Genomic DNA, 16787 nt, shown 5'->3' on the forward strand with positions numbered 1-16787 from the left:
ACCAAAGTAACTGCAGGCACATAATGAAAAAACACCATTATCACATGAGAACTAGCTGGCTAACTTAATTTACTGTGGCTGGACATGAACCAAAAGTGGTTGGAGGCACAGTGTAGAGTGCTGCTAAGAGGCAACCCTCATTTCTGATCAGTCAATCATCTACTCTATGTACTGTATTCTGCATGGTGAAGTTAATAAGTAACTTAATCTTAAATAGCTTGTCCAAACAGTATATTTATACTTTGAATACATCCTCAAAGTTTTGAAAAACCAACAATAAATTACTGGAGACGTTCACAATGCAATGCATCACTGTTGTCATGTGAAATCCCTGTATATGTAGTTTGGGTCGTTTTCATGTAAACATCGATTAAAACCCTTTAAATGTTTACATGCTCTTTTGTTATCTTAAAAACATTATAACTATTAGTTTGGAAATCTTTTGAGATGAACTCCAAAATGCATGGTGGTCAGGCTGAAACAAGGTTCATTTTCTTAAACATTAGTGACACATTATTCATCCCATAGTATTGATACATCTAAACCTAACACAATATGCTATGCTACTCTTACAACCTGAACTGCACAAGTGTGTGTATGATCCACTTACCTTTTAAATTTCCTTACAGATTGCTCTGACAAACCCAGCCAAGTTATTCCATTCCAACACAAATGATGGTGATAGAGTCAGGCAATTTGTTAAATGATCTACTGCTTCTTCTAAGAGAAGCATTAAAGTGTTAAGTTATATAATAAGTTATATATGCTGTGGAGTCAGCAAATTGTCACATCATTTTTTGACCCACTAACCTGTGGCGGCGGAAGGTGAGGAATGGCTCCTCAAATAACCCTTATGTTTTTTTAGGAGCAAATCGTGTGCATAAATATTGTGAGAGAAATATAGCCCCCTATTTCCCTCCTCCTCCCTGAAGCAGCAGGACTGGAAAGAAACTGGACTTGAGAATAAACTCTTTGGCCACTTGTATGTTACATAATTCTCTAAAGATACAAGAAAGAAATGGCTAGTGTTAACTATCATTTACGTTGGACAGCTTGTGTATGATATTAATTTATGTTTGCTTTCCTGTGTTCTACTCTCTGAGTCTAGATGAAGGTAAGTCAAAGTATTGTTGTATACATCAGTTATAGAGTTGTGTTGGAAATTGAAGATTGGCTTTTAAACATTTCCAACATTAGAGCCTGAGGTAAGAAGTAAAGGGTAGACCCTAATGTAAGGTCCATTTGCAGAGCAGCAACATTTAGCACTAGGTTCACTGCCTTCTCAGACAAGGACATTAAATGTAAAGTTTTGGCCCTGGTAGGTGAGGTAGACCTACCAACTATTAGGCTTACGTAAAGCTTAATTACCATGATTAGCAAGGCCATGGACCTCTCTCTTCTCTCATTTGATTCATGACAGTAACAAAGAGAATTAAAACCCTATACTAAGTAAAATATTATAAACCAGGATATGATGTTTACCATCATGACCAGGATACTCCAAGAACCTGATCATAACCAGGATGGGTATGTGAACACACTCCGTAATGGTTGTGGTCAGAAACCTGCGTGTCATGGTGGGCCTAGGTGGACCACACATAGGTTCCAAGCTAAACGGATAAATAGACTAGTTTGAATGCAGGACTCCACATCATTAAATCAATGAAAAACCAAGGTGATGAACATCAACCATAAAACAGACAATGCCATAAACCTGGACGGAGAGCCACTGGAAAATGGGAACCCATAGCTAGGAAGCATTATTGGGAAGGACACAAGAATAGGGAAGGCAAGACCATCCTTCTTAATACTTAATACTTGAACACATGAGCTTTTGTTTGGTGTTTTCACTGGACTAATCCTTAATTTGAGACCATACAAAAATAAAGTTAATTAAAACAAGTAGGTAAGATACTTGTCTTAATCTCTGCCTCATTAGACAGTTGCAAGGAGATTCAGGAAAATTAAGGTGCAGTAGGTAAGACTTGTAAAAATTAACTTGTCATATTTGCTAAATCTGACCCCACGTTCGAGGGAGGGGGGAGTCTAACTGCATGTAAATCACTGCTCATGCACACGCACGCATTCATTCTTCCTTGTGAGGGGGAGGGGCTTAGGAGAATGTTTTGAGCTTTAGCAGAAAGGGGGGAGGGAATGAGAAGTTGTTGATGTTCACATTTTTTGGCTAAGTCCTGGATCTTCCCAATCCTACCTACAGCACCTTTAAGAAGCCTGAATAGGACATCATTGTTTTATGATGGCTAACTTGCTCATAGAAGACATAGGGAAATCCTGGAAGGAGGCTTTCTCGCCTGCTCTGATCAGTCTCTGCGTCCCACTAAAGGCGCTGACACACCAACCAACAACCCGATTATCGGCCGTCGGACAGTCTGGCGAGGTCAGTGACTCGAGTCGGTTCGGTGCGTTCCGTGCCGTCGTCAGGCGGAGGAGCCGTCAGCGTTCATTTGGGCCGATTTGACTTGTTGAATCGGAAGGCGGGCAGTCGGACTCCATGACCAATCTGATTGGTGGAGTGCTAACTGGAAATGACGAGCGAGATGAGCGTGACTAATGCCTCTCAAAATCTGACGAAAATCTTTCAAATTGACCTTTGTCGATCTGAAACGAAGACAGATTCAGCAACTGCATGGCCTATTTCTCACTTAAAATGTTTTGGTGAACCATTTTCTTAAAATATGAGATCGTATTCTGAACGAGCCGCCATTATGGTCTGGCTTTGAAATTTGGGAGAAGCCAGACCCAATACAGACTAGCGGCGCCTGCTGTTATGGAGACGTATTACGTGCACGCGGAGAACGTACGCTCAAGTTGGCGTCGCGTCTGTGTGCTCCGAGGCACTTTTTTGACCAACTCGGGGAGGCAGTGTGCTGACTTTTCTGCCGAAGGCCAGCCGTCAAGAGGGACCCCTACTGGTAACACTGGTGTGTGTCTGAATGCCATGGAACTGTGATGAAGATTCCCACTAGACAATCTGCACATAAATGTGTTTGACAAGTAGAAAGAGCAAGTATGAAAGGGAAAATGCATAAAAAGTTTTTTTTATTATTATTATTATTATTCATGAATTACTTCCACCTTGGAAGCAGATGCATAAAGACAGGGGGAAACAAATAAGTGCGACAAGCATAGCGGGCCCAAACAAAAACACAGCATCAACACGGGACCTTCAACTAAACAGACAGCATCTTGATTGTATACATACTCTGTCCTTTCAGTTCCCATTATTGCTCCCGAGTCCAACAGGAAGAGTTGTGAAACATAAAAGTATGAAACCTAAGACAAAGCAAAACACCCAACCCCTTAAAACCAAAAGGTTTAATTTCTTTCAAACATGATTGTTGATTTAAAAAAAAAAAAAGAAGAAACTCGCTTTTAGTTTATCCATTAAGTTAGGATGCATTGAGCCAAACCACAGACAAGAATTTTGGTTTAAACTGAGTGAAAGCTATTACCTATGGAATGTTGAGCTTACAAATATTACTGTGGGTCCATCAAGCTCAAAGAGATGTAAAACAACTCGTGGTTACATCATATATTTCAAATATTTGTCTCCGTGTAAGTTGAGGTTATCTGCATGAAAGAGACGTGTCTTGGATTATTTTTTAGGGGAGCTTTCCCCAGCCATATCAATTCACAATTTCAGATGTTTACAGACCGCATAGAACACCGTATAGATAGTGAAAATACAGTTTAAAAAAAAAAAAAAAAAAAATGAAAACAGAAGGAAAGATTGAATTCTACAGTAGTCCTTGTCCCTGGAGATGTGGATGTTTGTCTGCTTGCAGCTCAGTATTTAACAGTCCACTGCTTGATGCTGGCATCATGGGAGGTGGTGACTAGAGTGTGCTCATTGACCCAGGCCAGGCCACTAACATGGTGCAACCGGTGAGTGTCTGCAGACATCAAAGCATCAAACAACCTTGTTACAAAAAAAAGGTCTTTGGCAGAGGAAAGTATTACATTAAAATACTAATATTTGCAGCCAAATACATTTGCTCAACAATCAATACATACTGAACTATGACTTCAAGTTATAATTAAGATTTTTTATAAAATCAAACCCTGTTTTTTGATACCATTTATGGTCACCATTTTATGCATTTATATTCTGTAATCAACAAAAAAAAATGTAAACAAAAAAAAACATTTCCTACTGCTGCTACAGACCACATGCCTCCAACTACACAGCAAAGTCACCAACTTCACTGTGCCTTGCTGGTGTGCGGAAAACTTCCCGGTATTATTATTTAATGACTCATTTATCAAAAACAACACAAGCTCGTTTGGCTGCACTGTAAACAAATACACGGGTTGTTTTTCGGTTTTATTAGCTGCTTGCAATAGTAATAAACCACATTTGTGGTTACTTTAAGTCCAGCTACATGCACTAAATGCATGATTTATCCGATTTATCTTTGATTTTGCATGTCTGGACATATTGCTGCTAAGCGGATTTATATAGCTCAAACAGAGCAACTTCCACATCTGTGTATACCTGCGTGCATGCCAGGCATACTGTGAAGTGAATGCATATGTGCACGTGTATGGCCTACCTGCCAGCTTAATCCTGTTGTCTGGATCACCAATTGTCCAGATAAACACCATCATGTCCATCCCACTAGTCGCAAAGTGCTCATTGTCAGGTGACCAGGCCAAAGTTACAGTTCTGGCATGGTGTCCGTAAAACTCATCTTTGACCTGGTGAAAAATATTTTTTTTTTAAAAGAGACAATGATTATAATTGATATAAAACCGCTATAGGCACTGGATATTGAGTAATCCACAAAATACATAGAACAGACAAATGTTTACCGAGTAGCCGTCAGCCACAGTAAAAGTTGTGGCAACTTTCTTATCATCTATGGCAGCGAGATAGGCTCCATCATTAGAGTAGGCCATGTCTGTGATCGCCCCTTTAGCCTCGATAGTTTTACCCTGGTCCTTCAGAGTGTTGCCCTGAATGGAGTACAGATGGATTTTCCCATCCTAAGGAGAAAAAAATAAATAAAAATAAAGGATATTTATCTCTAAGCTAATGTCACCAGAGTGAACTTAAAGCATTTTCTCAAAAAGACCAAAGCAGACTAATCTCATGTTTGGCGAGATCTAAAATTTCCACTTACTGCTCCGCCCACAACAGCAGTGGTGCCCCCAGGGTGGATAGCTCCAACCTCTGGTTCATAGTCAAGATTGTCCAATGTGAAGACTTTCTTCTTATCTTTCAGCAAGACAATCTAGAAAAAACGAGCGATGAGGAGTGATGCCACCAATATAGGACACAACATTTTTACAACACCAAAACTTTAGAGGGTTAAAATATCAGTATAAATTATCAATATAAAAATGCGTTCACAGGGGAGACATTGAACTAAGCAAGGCAAAGGCTTTACCTGCCCAATGCACACAGCCAGGGACAGCCCTCCTGCTGCTACAGACACACTTTTAGGCTGGAAATCCATCTTCACCACATCAGAGGCACTGAAAACCCCCGGTTAGGATTATTTATATGATAACTAGGCATTGTAACATTTAGAGGAGGACACTAAATGGAATCCTGAAAGCCAATATTAAGTTTAAGGTACAAGAGGAAAAAAGGACAGATATTCCAATGATATCTAAGGCCATTCATTTTTATATTTAATTTTATGAAATACCATTTCCCCATGCATGTACTACTAAAACATTCACTTTGATACACATCAAAACATTTTTCTTGGTATTGTGAATGACAAAGAAAAGTCAAATACATTTCTTACCCATACATTTGTGACAGTGAAGTAACAATATTAAGGAACAGATCGCCAAGCGTAGGCACATCCACTCATTACCAACAGTCATAATAAAGCTTAATTCATAACTTATGCGTTTTCTCCCAGACCACTGCCCTGCCAACATTGACTTCCATTATCATTACTACGTAGACAAAATGCAGAACATCAACACAATCCCCACTGAGTTCATATCATAGCGGTAATCTGCCCAGCAACACGTAATGACCCCTACCTGTACTCCGTCTTGTTGATGTTGGTGTAGCGCAGTGTATCATCCATGCTGCATGTCACCAGCTCGTTGGCTTCGTCGGTCACCATCTTGCTCACCTGGTTGCTGTGGCCCTTCCCCGAGAAGCAGTCGTTCTCTCCGGTTTCTGCATCCCAGTAATGTGAGGAATTTGTTAAGGGGACAAAAAAAAAAACTGTAGACACAGATACTTTACATTGCAGGAAAGTGGCAATGAAGTGCAAAAGTGAAGCCACTAAGATAAAAGATTAAAAACAATTTACATCTGCCCGAGCAGTTTTAAATGATCAAAAGGTAATCTACATACAGTAACAAAGGGCACTTTTTTTTTGTTAAATCAATGAAAGGATATTAATGTGTCCATCGTGACTCCCTGAGTAGATATATGGCCGCCCATCCTTTTTGTGAACTGTCAGACATTGGATGGATTTGCTGTGACCCTGTAGGATGAGCAAGTACATGTTTTCAGATATACTTTTAAAAGGGCACATAAGAACACTTAATGTAGAATATTAACCCCCCTACACCCATGTTGGATATTGCACTCAGAAGATGTGGCAGCACATTCATTCCAGTAAAAGCCACATGACTATTTGATGCTTCTGTAGTAACCAGATACACAGTGACGATCATTTACAGTCATACCTAAAATACACTTTAATACATAAAATCTAGTCTTGTGGCTGGGTCAGTCCACAACACGCTGACATTTTGAGGGGCTGGAAGTTGAAGAAATACTAGTGTAATAAATACATTAAAAAATAATTCACAAATGCCAATACATGTTTGCAAAATTCTGGTTATCTTCAATATTAACATGTTTTCAGCAACAAGATTTTTCAAATGTTTACCCCACTTAAAAAAAAAAAAAAGAAGGTAATATGAACATTAACACAAGGTTTTATCAGTCTCAAGAAACTCGATCCATCCAGGTAAAGAGTCTGACCTTGATGGTGCGTATGGGCCGGCCAGGGTTGTTCTTGTCCAGGTAGTTGATGTATCCCGACAAGGAGATGGTGAGGAGGTGGTCTTTCTGCCACAGGCAGCCCAGCTGCTGGTCTGTCACATCAGTGCCCAGGTTGAAGGTGGTGACGGCCGTACCTGCACCAACATCCCAGAGTTTCACCGTCTTGTCCCCTGAGGCAGAGATCAGTTGGGAACTGTCAGGGCTCCAGCTGACCTGGAGGATTTAAAGCACGGGGGTAATGAAAGAAAAAGTTACGATATTAATATGCATGTAACCCAAGCTGCAAATTTTGTGTTTGAAGACTGTTCAAGTGCCCTATCAATGTTTACTCAATGACAGAAACACCAACGCTATCTAGACAAAGAAATAATCAGTTACTTGAGGACAGGAGGAGGTCGCTTTCAGACAAATAATTCCTAATTTGAATTTAAAAAAAAAAAGCCTTTCTGTGTCCACATACTCTAGGCAGAGTGCTTGCCAACTCTATATTTTTTTTTTAGAATATTATTATTATTATTATTATTATTATTATTATTATTATTATTACTACTACTACTACTACTACTACTACTAGCTCTCCTGATAAACAAAACCCATCCAGCCATCTTTTTTTCATAAAAAAAAAATAATTTAATAAAAAATACTTACAGCATATACTCCTCCTTTGTGGGCCTTCTCTCCACCCAGTGAGCAAACACGCTCACCATTCGTTCCATCATAGACAAATATCTGTGGAAAATAATACTCATTAGGGAGACGAGGAACATTTCTTTTTGTACACAACTACATTTGTGATTTTTTCTCTTTAAAAACCTGCCACTTAGGTTGATATAGATTATATTTGTATTATTTCAGTAAACATCATAGTGATAGCTTCTTAGATTTTAGCAAAGGTAATCTTACTTTAAAAATGTTCATATGGTCACATGGCCACACATGGTAAGCCTCACTGATAACTCACCTGGCCATCAGCGCCAGCTGTGACAAACCGACTTCCATCTGGAGAGAAACGAACACAGTTGACAAACTGGCTGTGATCCTTTAGCAGTCACCGGGGAGACCGAAGGGGAAAAAATAAAAAAACAATAGAGGAAAATTATCCATTAAGAATTGTGCACATTAAAATACACTCCATATTTGTATTTTATTTGGCACAGTGTTTGACTTTCAATCGGTCATCGTATACAGTGCCTTGCGAAAGTATTCGGCCCCCTTGAACTTTTCGACCTTTTGCCACATTTCAGGCCTCAAACAAAGATATAAAACTGTAATTTTTTGTGAAGAATCAACAACAAGTGGGACACAATCATGAAGTGGAACGAAATTTATTGGATATTTCAAACCTTTTAAACAAATAAAAAAACTGAAATATTGGGCGTGCAAAATTATTCAGCCCCTTAAGTTAATACTTTGTAACACCACCTTTTGCTGCGATTACAGCTGTAAGTCGCTTGGGGTATGTCTATCAGTTTTGCACATCGAGAGACTGACATTTTTTGCCCATTCCTCCTTGCAAAACAGCTCGAGCTCAGTGAGGTTGGATAGAGAGCGTTTGTGAACAGCAGTTTTCAGTTCTTTCCACAGATTCTCGATTGGATTCAGGTCTGGACTTTGACTTGGCCATTCTAACACCTGGATATGTTTATTTGTGAACCATTCCATTGTAGATTTTGCTTTATGTTTTGGATCATTGTCTTGTTGGAAGACAAATCTCCGTCCCAGTCTCAGGTCTTTTCGAGACTCCATCAGGTTTTCTTCCAAAATGGTCCTGTATTTGGCTCCATCCATCTTCCCATCAATTTTAACCATCTTCCCTGTCCCTGCTGAAGGAAAAGCAGGCCCAAACCATGATGCTGCCACCACCATGTTTGACAGTGGGGATGGTGTGTTCGAGGGTGATGAGTTGTGTTGCTTTTACGCCAAAACATAACGTTTTGCATTGTTGCCAAAAGTTCGATTTTGGTTTCATCTGACCAGAGCACCTTCTTCCACATGTTTCGGTGTGTCTCCCAGGTGGCTTTTGGCAAACTTTAAACAACACTTTTATGGATATCTTTAAGAAATGGCTTTCTTCTTGCCACTCTTCCATAAAGGCCAGATTTGTGCAGTATACGACTGATTGTTGTCCTATGGACAGAGTCTCCCCACCTCAGCTGTAGATCTCTGCAGTTCATCCAGAGTGATCATGGGCCTCTTGGCTGCATCTCTGATCAGTCTTCTCATTGTATGAGCTGAAAGTTTAGAGGGACGGCCGGGTCTTCGTAGATTTGTAGTGGTCTGATACTCCTTCCATTTCAATATTATGCGGCACAGTGCTCCTTGGGATGTTTAAAGCTTGGGAAATCTTTTTGTATCCAAATCCGGCTTTAAACTTCTCCACAACAGTATCTCGGACCTGCCTGGTGTGTTCCTTGTTCTTCATGATGCTCTCTGCGCTTTACACGGACCTCTGAGACTATCACAGAGCAGGTCCATTTATACGGAGACTTGATTACACACAGCTGGATTCTATTTATCATCATTAGTCATTTAGGTCAACATTGGATCATTCAGAGATCCTCACTGAACTTCTGGAGAGAGTTTGCTGCACTGAAAGTAAAAAGGGGCTGAATAATTTTGCACGCCCACTTTTTCAGTTTTTTATTTGTTAAAAAAGTTTGAAATAGCCAATGAATTTCGTTCCACTTCATAATTGTGACCCATATGTTGTTGATTCTTCACAAAAAGTTACAGTTTTATATCTTTATGTTTGAGGCCTGAAATGTGGCAAAAGGTCGAAACGTTCAAGGGGGCCGAATACTTTCGCAAGGCACTGTAAGTCATGACATTTATAACATATGTCACTTAAGTCAAACTTGAAAGTGGAACAATTAAACACATTTCTCGTTCTGACAGACAGACATGCACAGTCCTTCCTCATTTTAGACCATCAGGGCCTAGGTTTAATTTTGGGGTTACGCATCTACTGTATGACATAATTTACATGCAACTATCACAACTGAGGTCAGCATTAAATAAATAATGTACTATACTTGTATAAGGCAAACCAACTGCAGACTGAAATCTAAAAGCACACCACAAGGATTTTTAAGTAGAGGCCAACATTCAGTGATCAAAAGTGTATTACATGTTTCTAGGAGGGAAGGTCTGCTTTTAGAATGTGGCTCACACATTCTCCAAGAAATGACGGGGGAAGTGGGTTACATAACAGACAAACAAGGCAACACTGTCAAAAACCACCAGGGTGTGACAGACTTGAGATAACCAAACGGGCATTACAAATAAAACAGCTGGTTCAAAGTCAGACAAATTCCTTAATCCACTATGTCTATGAAGGCCCATATTTTGTTACTACTAAGACTGCAAGTTGAAGAGGGCTTTTAGCCTTTGGTTAATCTGATAGGTCCAGCAAAATCAGCTTGGCTCCAAGTAATTTGTTTAAAACCCAAATGCCCCTTTCCAAAAGCTGCACAAAGGCCTACGGGGAGAAAAGAAAGAAGAAGCAAATGTTATCTCTGCAACTCACTCGTAATGTGAACTTGAACTTGAAGGGAGGCCCCTCGAAGAAGGACCCACAGGTGTCATCACTGGCAGTGGCAAGGCGGTAAGGGCGTTTCTGCCTTATGTCAACACTGTTGATTAATTTGGCGTGGCCGGAAACTTCCCCCACTGAGGAGCCAGAGTCCCACAGGAACACCGCTCCAAACCTACAGCAAGAGATAAACATGCATACAATAGTTTCAGGTTTCTGTGTAGTTTGAGAGAGGAATAAAAACAAAAATATCCACAAGTCTATAAGTCTCCCAGGATGAAAAAAAAAATAAAAAAATACTACTTACGCAGAATATTGCTTCACATCGACAGTCTCACTAAAATATTAATTATGCTATGGTTTTGTTTTGTCACAATTGTATTGATGGACAGTTGCCCAACATATTTGTTAAGGCAAGCGGTGTGCTGGAGGGCTGAAGGTGTCTTTACTGCTTAACAGTGATGTACAGTAAATAGCATTCACTGCACAACAATTATATTTTGTACAATATGACATCAAGCAAGACAATCAATAATAATTATGATACCAGTCAATCCGAACACCAACTTGTAATGTTAAACGAAAGAAAGAAAACAATGGACTTGTGTACAGTGAAGAAGCTTCTCATGAGAGCTGGTCATGCTGGTCTGAGGTTAATGAGGCTAATGACTCCTCTCATTTCTTAAACATGTATGAAAACCCCTCGTACTCACTTCTCTCGTCCGTCCCCAACGACAGCAATCCTCTTGCTATCCTCGGTCCATGCAATGTCCTTGATCTTGCCTGAAATAGGGGTGTACTCGTACTTGAGAATGTGCTCCTTCTGGGTGGTGTCCCAGATACGGATCTTTCCTGACGCGTCTAAAAGGATTTAAAAACAATTATTTTATTATAGTATTGACATTACTGTGGTAACTACATACACACATTTGTTGACATTTATTCATAGGTGGATGGTTTACCTCCGGATGCAATGTAGTATCCACTGGGGGCATACTTGGCAACAGTAACTGCATGGGCATGTTCGGTGTAAATGTCTGCTATAGCCGGATTCTGTAAAAGACAGGAAATGTGAGACATCAGCAGGTCTACAACTGACAAATTGCACATTAGGCAGTTCCCTCCTAGATTAGTCAAATGGAAAAATTCAATTTCATTTGTTAACCTAGACCTTATTTTCAAGGTGTTGGCCATTGTTCCTATTGCTTATGAAAATTTAATCATTAGATGAATTGAGGAGATTTGAAGGGACACAGCATCTCAGCTTGACACAACCCTGTGATGAAGAAATGAAAGTGATCACACACACAATTTTAACAATTGCTGAGTTAAACCTTAATATTCTAAAGCACCAATCAAATAAGTTAAAAACTGGGGTGCCTGGGTAGCTCACCTGGTTGAGCGTGCACTCCATATACAGAGGATCAGTCTTTACCGCAGCAGATGCAGGTTCTATTCCAACCTGCGGCCCTTTGCTGTCATGTCATTCCCCATCTCTCTCCCCTTACATTTCTTAAGCTGTCCTATCAAATAAAGGCCTAAAAATGCCCCCAAAAGTCACACAACTTGTTACCTAAACTGTCACTTAAAAATCTTCATTAGATTTTGTTCAACTGCGTCCTGGTTAAAACAACAATTGAATACCAGCTGAAAATCATATTTTTGCCAACCTCCGGCATTTGAAGATATCACCTTGCTGTTATACTCAGTGTTCAACACACCCTGACATCACCCATAGGTGTGGTTACAGGTGCAACAGAGGTCATGCTCCATTTGACCCATGTTCTACGTGGTGGCATGGTGCAGGTGGCGAATGATCAATCAAGCAGCAGGTAGTGGGGGATACTGTTGTACTTGTAACACTTCTTGTTGAGGATGACGTGTACAATTATCCTAAAAATAGTTCAATGTAAGGAAGTGCAAAATTCTAACCATGCAAAAGCATTCTTTATATGCAACAGACAGCTTGCAAGTGTTGGCAGAGACTGAGCAGTATCATTTCAACCAACGCAAACCGACATTATGCCGACTGGATATTGGAGTGCACCAAGAGCACGCTTGTGACCACACCTAACACAGATGCTTTTGGAGGTTTGTGTTGCTTTACTCTTTAAAATGTGACTCAGAATTCAATACAATCAAAGCAATTTACTGTAATCTGTGAGTAAAATGTCATCAAAACTAATATGAATAATGGCCATAACAAGACCCAATGGTATAAATAAATAACATGCAACACTTGTTAAATATGGCTTTTAAAAAAGATGAACATTACTTCAATGTTCCGGATGATGACACACTTCCCATTGGTATACAGGAAGTTGTTGCCTTTGGGATCACCGCCAATCACTTTTGCAACTCCCCTCTCCATCTGTGGGAGACTTGCGAATACATGTTCTAAAAAAAGTAGACATTACAGGCAGACAGATAATGAAATGCATTAAAAAAGGATAATAGAGTTTAAATGAGCATACACTGAAAAAAACATTAAACTTAAGTATTTAATAAGGGATTGACAGACAGTATTACAGACAGTATTACATTGTAATTTACATCTTGGGATACATGAGTTAGTAGAGCCTGAATTCTTGCACTGCCTGGACTAATATATTTTAAGACAGGATATAAGTATTCAAAGTTAATCAGCATCACTTAGTTCTTCAATCATTTGGAGGACTTGATGTGTTGAACATGGCTGCTGACCTTACGGATCTGTGTCAGTAAGAAGAGTTTTATTTATTTTTTAAACCAAAAGAAAAGATATGGCAGAAAGACACAGGTGGTAGCATTTAAGGAAATACTGTACACAAATGTTATCCTGTGAAAAATAAAAAAATAAAAATAAAATAAAAAAAAAACGATATAAATGCCTCTTTTGGCCTTTTGTGTCAAGAGGTTTCCGAGATTGTTAGGGGTAACTGAATGGTTGATGTGGCTTTATTTTGTAGATGTAACGTTAATGTTTGGGTTCTTCGCTTTTAACATAAAAAAATAAATAAATAAAAACTTACATCACTCTTGTAATTATCTTGGTGAAGTTTTATATACATAAATTCACCAACAAAAGCCATCTGCTGCTGTTTACCATGAAGAATGGGAGAAGTGACTGAAGCCCATTAAATCTTACACTAACAAGCTGTAACGAGGTTGTTTCCGCATTGGCTCTAAAAATCAGCTTTCTGATTGAGCATATTCGCTTTCATCTCCACAAGCTCGACATAAAAATGGCAGCCAAAAACTCTTTACTTCATGCTTATTCAGCAGGCACAATCCATGTTTCTGTGAGCTACTTCCCAAACAGCAGTTCCTGACTATCAGCCAGCCTCTGTCTAGGCATGTCATAACAATGCGATGTGAGCACAACTATTTCCTATGACCGATTTTAGCTCAACTAACGTTAGCTAACGCTAACTTAAAAGGAGCGGTCTGTAATGAGCTGCATTTTGGGCCAGAGCATATCCACAACAAACCCGTGCGTATCATTCACATGTGTATATTAAATGTGAACGAATCATCGCGTCGGGATTTTGTCTTTAGTATGCAAAATGAAGTGTCAAAATCATGCAGCTATGGGCGAGGCTAGCTAGCTACGGACTAACGTTACCTGTCTGACTCGCTCGATCTGCTGAATAACGTCGCCAAACATAAGAGTTTCATTGCATTTTCTCTCCGCCGTTGCCATTAAAAAATACACAGACTTACTCAGTTCAAGCGACATTTTCCCTGCTGGCCACTTTCTTAACGTTACTCTTTACAAATGAATGAAACAGTTAAGCTCCTCCGGCTGTGCACTCCCTGATCACACAAACACGGAAGCGAGAGCAGCTCTCCTTCTGCCTGTCTTTGCCCATATATAGTAAACTCCGAAACTACGCCGCGGCTGTCAGCCACTAGCCATGCACGGCTTCGTAGGGTGGAGAAATCCCTAAACACAGTCTTTCAGGCTCCAAGGCAATTACACCCTTCATTAGCTCCACCAATAAGATTGGACAGGTTAACCCCAGTTTGTGCTTCCTATGTGCAATCATTACATTCAGGTCACAGAGCTCAGTATTCGTTTTTTTTCTGAAAGATAAATCCCAGATGCCATTTGAAAGATCAAGAAAGAATATAACAACATTTTGCGAATCCTCAGACTCATTTAAACATATTGATAAAGATAGATAGATGGCTAGATAGATAGATAGATAGATAGATAGATAGATAGATAGATAGATAGATAGATAGATAGATAGATAGATAGATAGATAGATAGATTTCTTTCTTTCTTTCTTTCTTTCTTTCTTTCTTTCTTTCTGGCAACCATCTTTATTTGGATGAGGAAATAGAGCTGCAACATTAAAATGGGTTTAACATATTGTTATCATACAGGAGATTAGATTTTTTTCTAGGGTTTCATTATGGATTATGGAAATACTCTCATTATAGCAGAAAAACTGTGGCGCGAATGTAACAGTTAATGTATGAGAGAAATCAAAATATTTAGGAGGCCTAAGGAGGGACTGCCTGAGAGTCCTGGCTCAGGTCAAATTCTACACCAATTATTAGATGCCTAGCTTTGCCCCCAAAATTATGCTAGCATGAATAACCATATGAAATGCCCAGTAAGGTAAAGGGGGACTATTTAAGTTTCAGAGGGTAGCTTGGTGATCTACAGTTTCATAATGGGGACTTTAAAATCCGATGTCATCCTGTGTGTCAGCAGAGCATCACTTGCCAGGAATAGGATTGGGAATCCCCTGACTTATTTAGGATGGACCCATTTTAGAGGGTGGGGGTCTTGGCAGTAGCAAATATAGTGTTACAACAATACAAAATGTTAAAGATAACTAAAAGGTGGACTCATAACTATTGCTGAGGTTCAAAAAGCCATCAAATTATTACAGATCGGTAAGTCGCCCGATCTGGACGACTTCAATCCATATTATACTTTCTTTGGTCTCCTTGCGCCAGTCCTAAAAGATATGTACAATGAGGCTCTTTTACATCACTGCCTACTGGACACCCTGTCGAGGGCCACTATTTCTCTAATTCTTAAAAAAAGAGAAAGATCCCCTGCTTTGTAGCAGCTAGACCATGCACTCTTAAATGTAAACTTCAAAATCCTATCCAAAGTCATAACAGGTGATGACCTCTATTATCTTGTTTGATGAAACAGGATTTATGCCAGGCCGACCGCCCTCCCACAACCAGGGGCGTCATCATCCATTCACAGAGCAATAAGACCCCCAGAGACAGTGTTTGTTGACTTGCTAAAAGTCGCTAGATGATGTCATACAATCATTTGCATATTGAGGATGTCATTGTGTGTCATTTGCAAAAAGCTTAGTGGCTGTGTTGACGGACTGCCTGCTGCATGGCACAAGAGTAGAGGGAGAAAGAGACCTGTTCTTTTGGCAGAAGAGCCATGTACTGTGATTTACTAAGAGGTGCATGGAAATCCATTAAAGCTATGCATAGTTTCTATCTCCCCCATGAGGAATTCTAAGTAATGACAACAATTCTGTCGGTGCATCCACATAACACAAGTCTTCCGTGATCGAGCTTCACCCCCTATCCTCCTCCACACAGTTGCTAGTAGCCAAGGAGGAAACGATGGATTAAAAAAACATGATGGACTCTTCAGAAGAGGTCATAATCTTTACTCGAGTTTCTGCGCACGAAAGTCGCAGGACGACACCAATTTCTAAACAAAGCCATGCTGAGAAATACGGAGAGAGTTTTGTGGAGCCGATAGTATTAATTATTTGTATCAACTCATTTGGCAATGGCTTGAATGTAACTGACATTCATTATTATAAAAAAGGAGGTTACGCACTAAAGCTTTAATATATCTCGCTTTTGCCCTGATGGTCTAAAGTCGCAAAATTTGTTGCTGTTTTGAAGAAAAAGTTGCTAAATCTAGAAAGTTGCCAAGTTGGCAACACTGCATGTCAGGCACTGAGCTGTCACTCAAGTGAACTCAAAAACTCATTGCCTAATGAGGACACGCCCCTGAAAGACACACCCACGCCAGAGGTTTGTGTCAGAAGTGCAAGAGTCCGGGGATACAGTCCTTAAATTGCATCCACGTTTCTTTAACTTGCTTCCCTTCTTTGTGTCTTAGTCCGTCCCACCAAGGAAGAATGGGAGAGACGCGAGGAAATCATGCAAGGAGAGAGGAAACGAGGAAATGTGTTTTAGAGGGATGAGACGTCCTTTCCTCTGAAGCGTCACGTTAATTTGTCAGCTGTATGGGCGGAGTTAGCA

At 39.9% G+C, this 16787-nt stretch overlaps 1 protein-coding gene across 1 annotated transcript; it reads right to left on the reverse strand.

Annotated features, from left to right (window-relative positions):
• Nucleotides 1-3234: 3234 nt before the first annotated feature.
• wdr1 (WD repeat domain 1) lies at nucleotides 3235-14381 on the reverse strand. The gene is made up of 15 exons (XM_039797563.1): nucleotides 14241-14381; nucleotides 12814-12935; nucleotides 11501-11591; nucleotides 11252-11399; nucleotides 10533-10713; nucleotides 7968-8045; nucleotides 7655-7735; nucleotides 6986-7219; nucleotides 6392-6479; nucleotides 6025-6181; nucleotides 5412-5499; nucleotides 5145-5255; nucleotides 4834-5007; nucleotides 4575-4719; nucleotides 3235-3914 (listed from the first exon to the last, which is right to left on the reverse strand). The coding sequence occupies exons 1-15, from the start codon at nucleotides 14254-14256 to the stop codon at nucleotides 3808-3810; spliced, it is 1821 nt and encodes a 606-aa protein (XP_039653497.1). The 5' UTR covers nucleotides 14257-14381; the 3' UTR covers nucleotides 3235-3807.
• Between the last annotated feature and the right edge of the window lie 2406 nt (nucleotides 14382-16787).

This window comes from Perca fluviatilis, chromosome 4, assembly GCF_010015445.1.
Source record: "Perca fluviatilis chromosome 4, GENO_Pfluv_1.0, whole genome shotgun sequence".
NCBI lineage: Eukaryota > Metazoa > Chordata > Actinopteri > Perciformes > Percidae > Perca > Perca fluviatilis.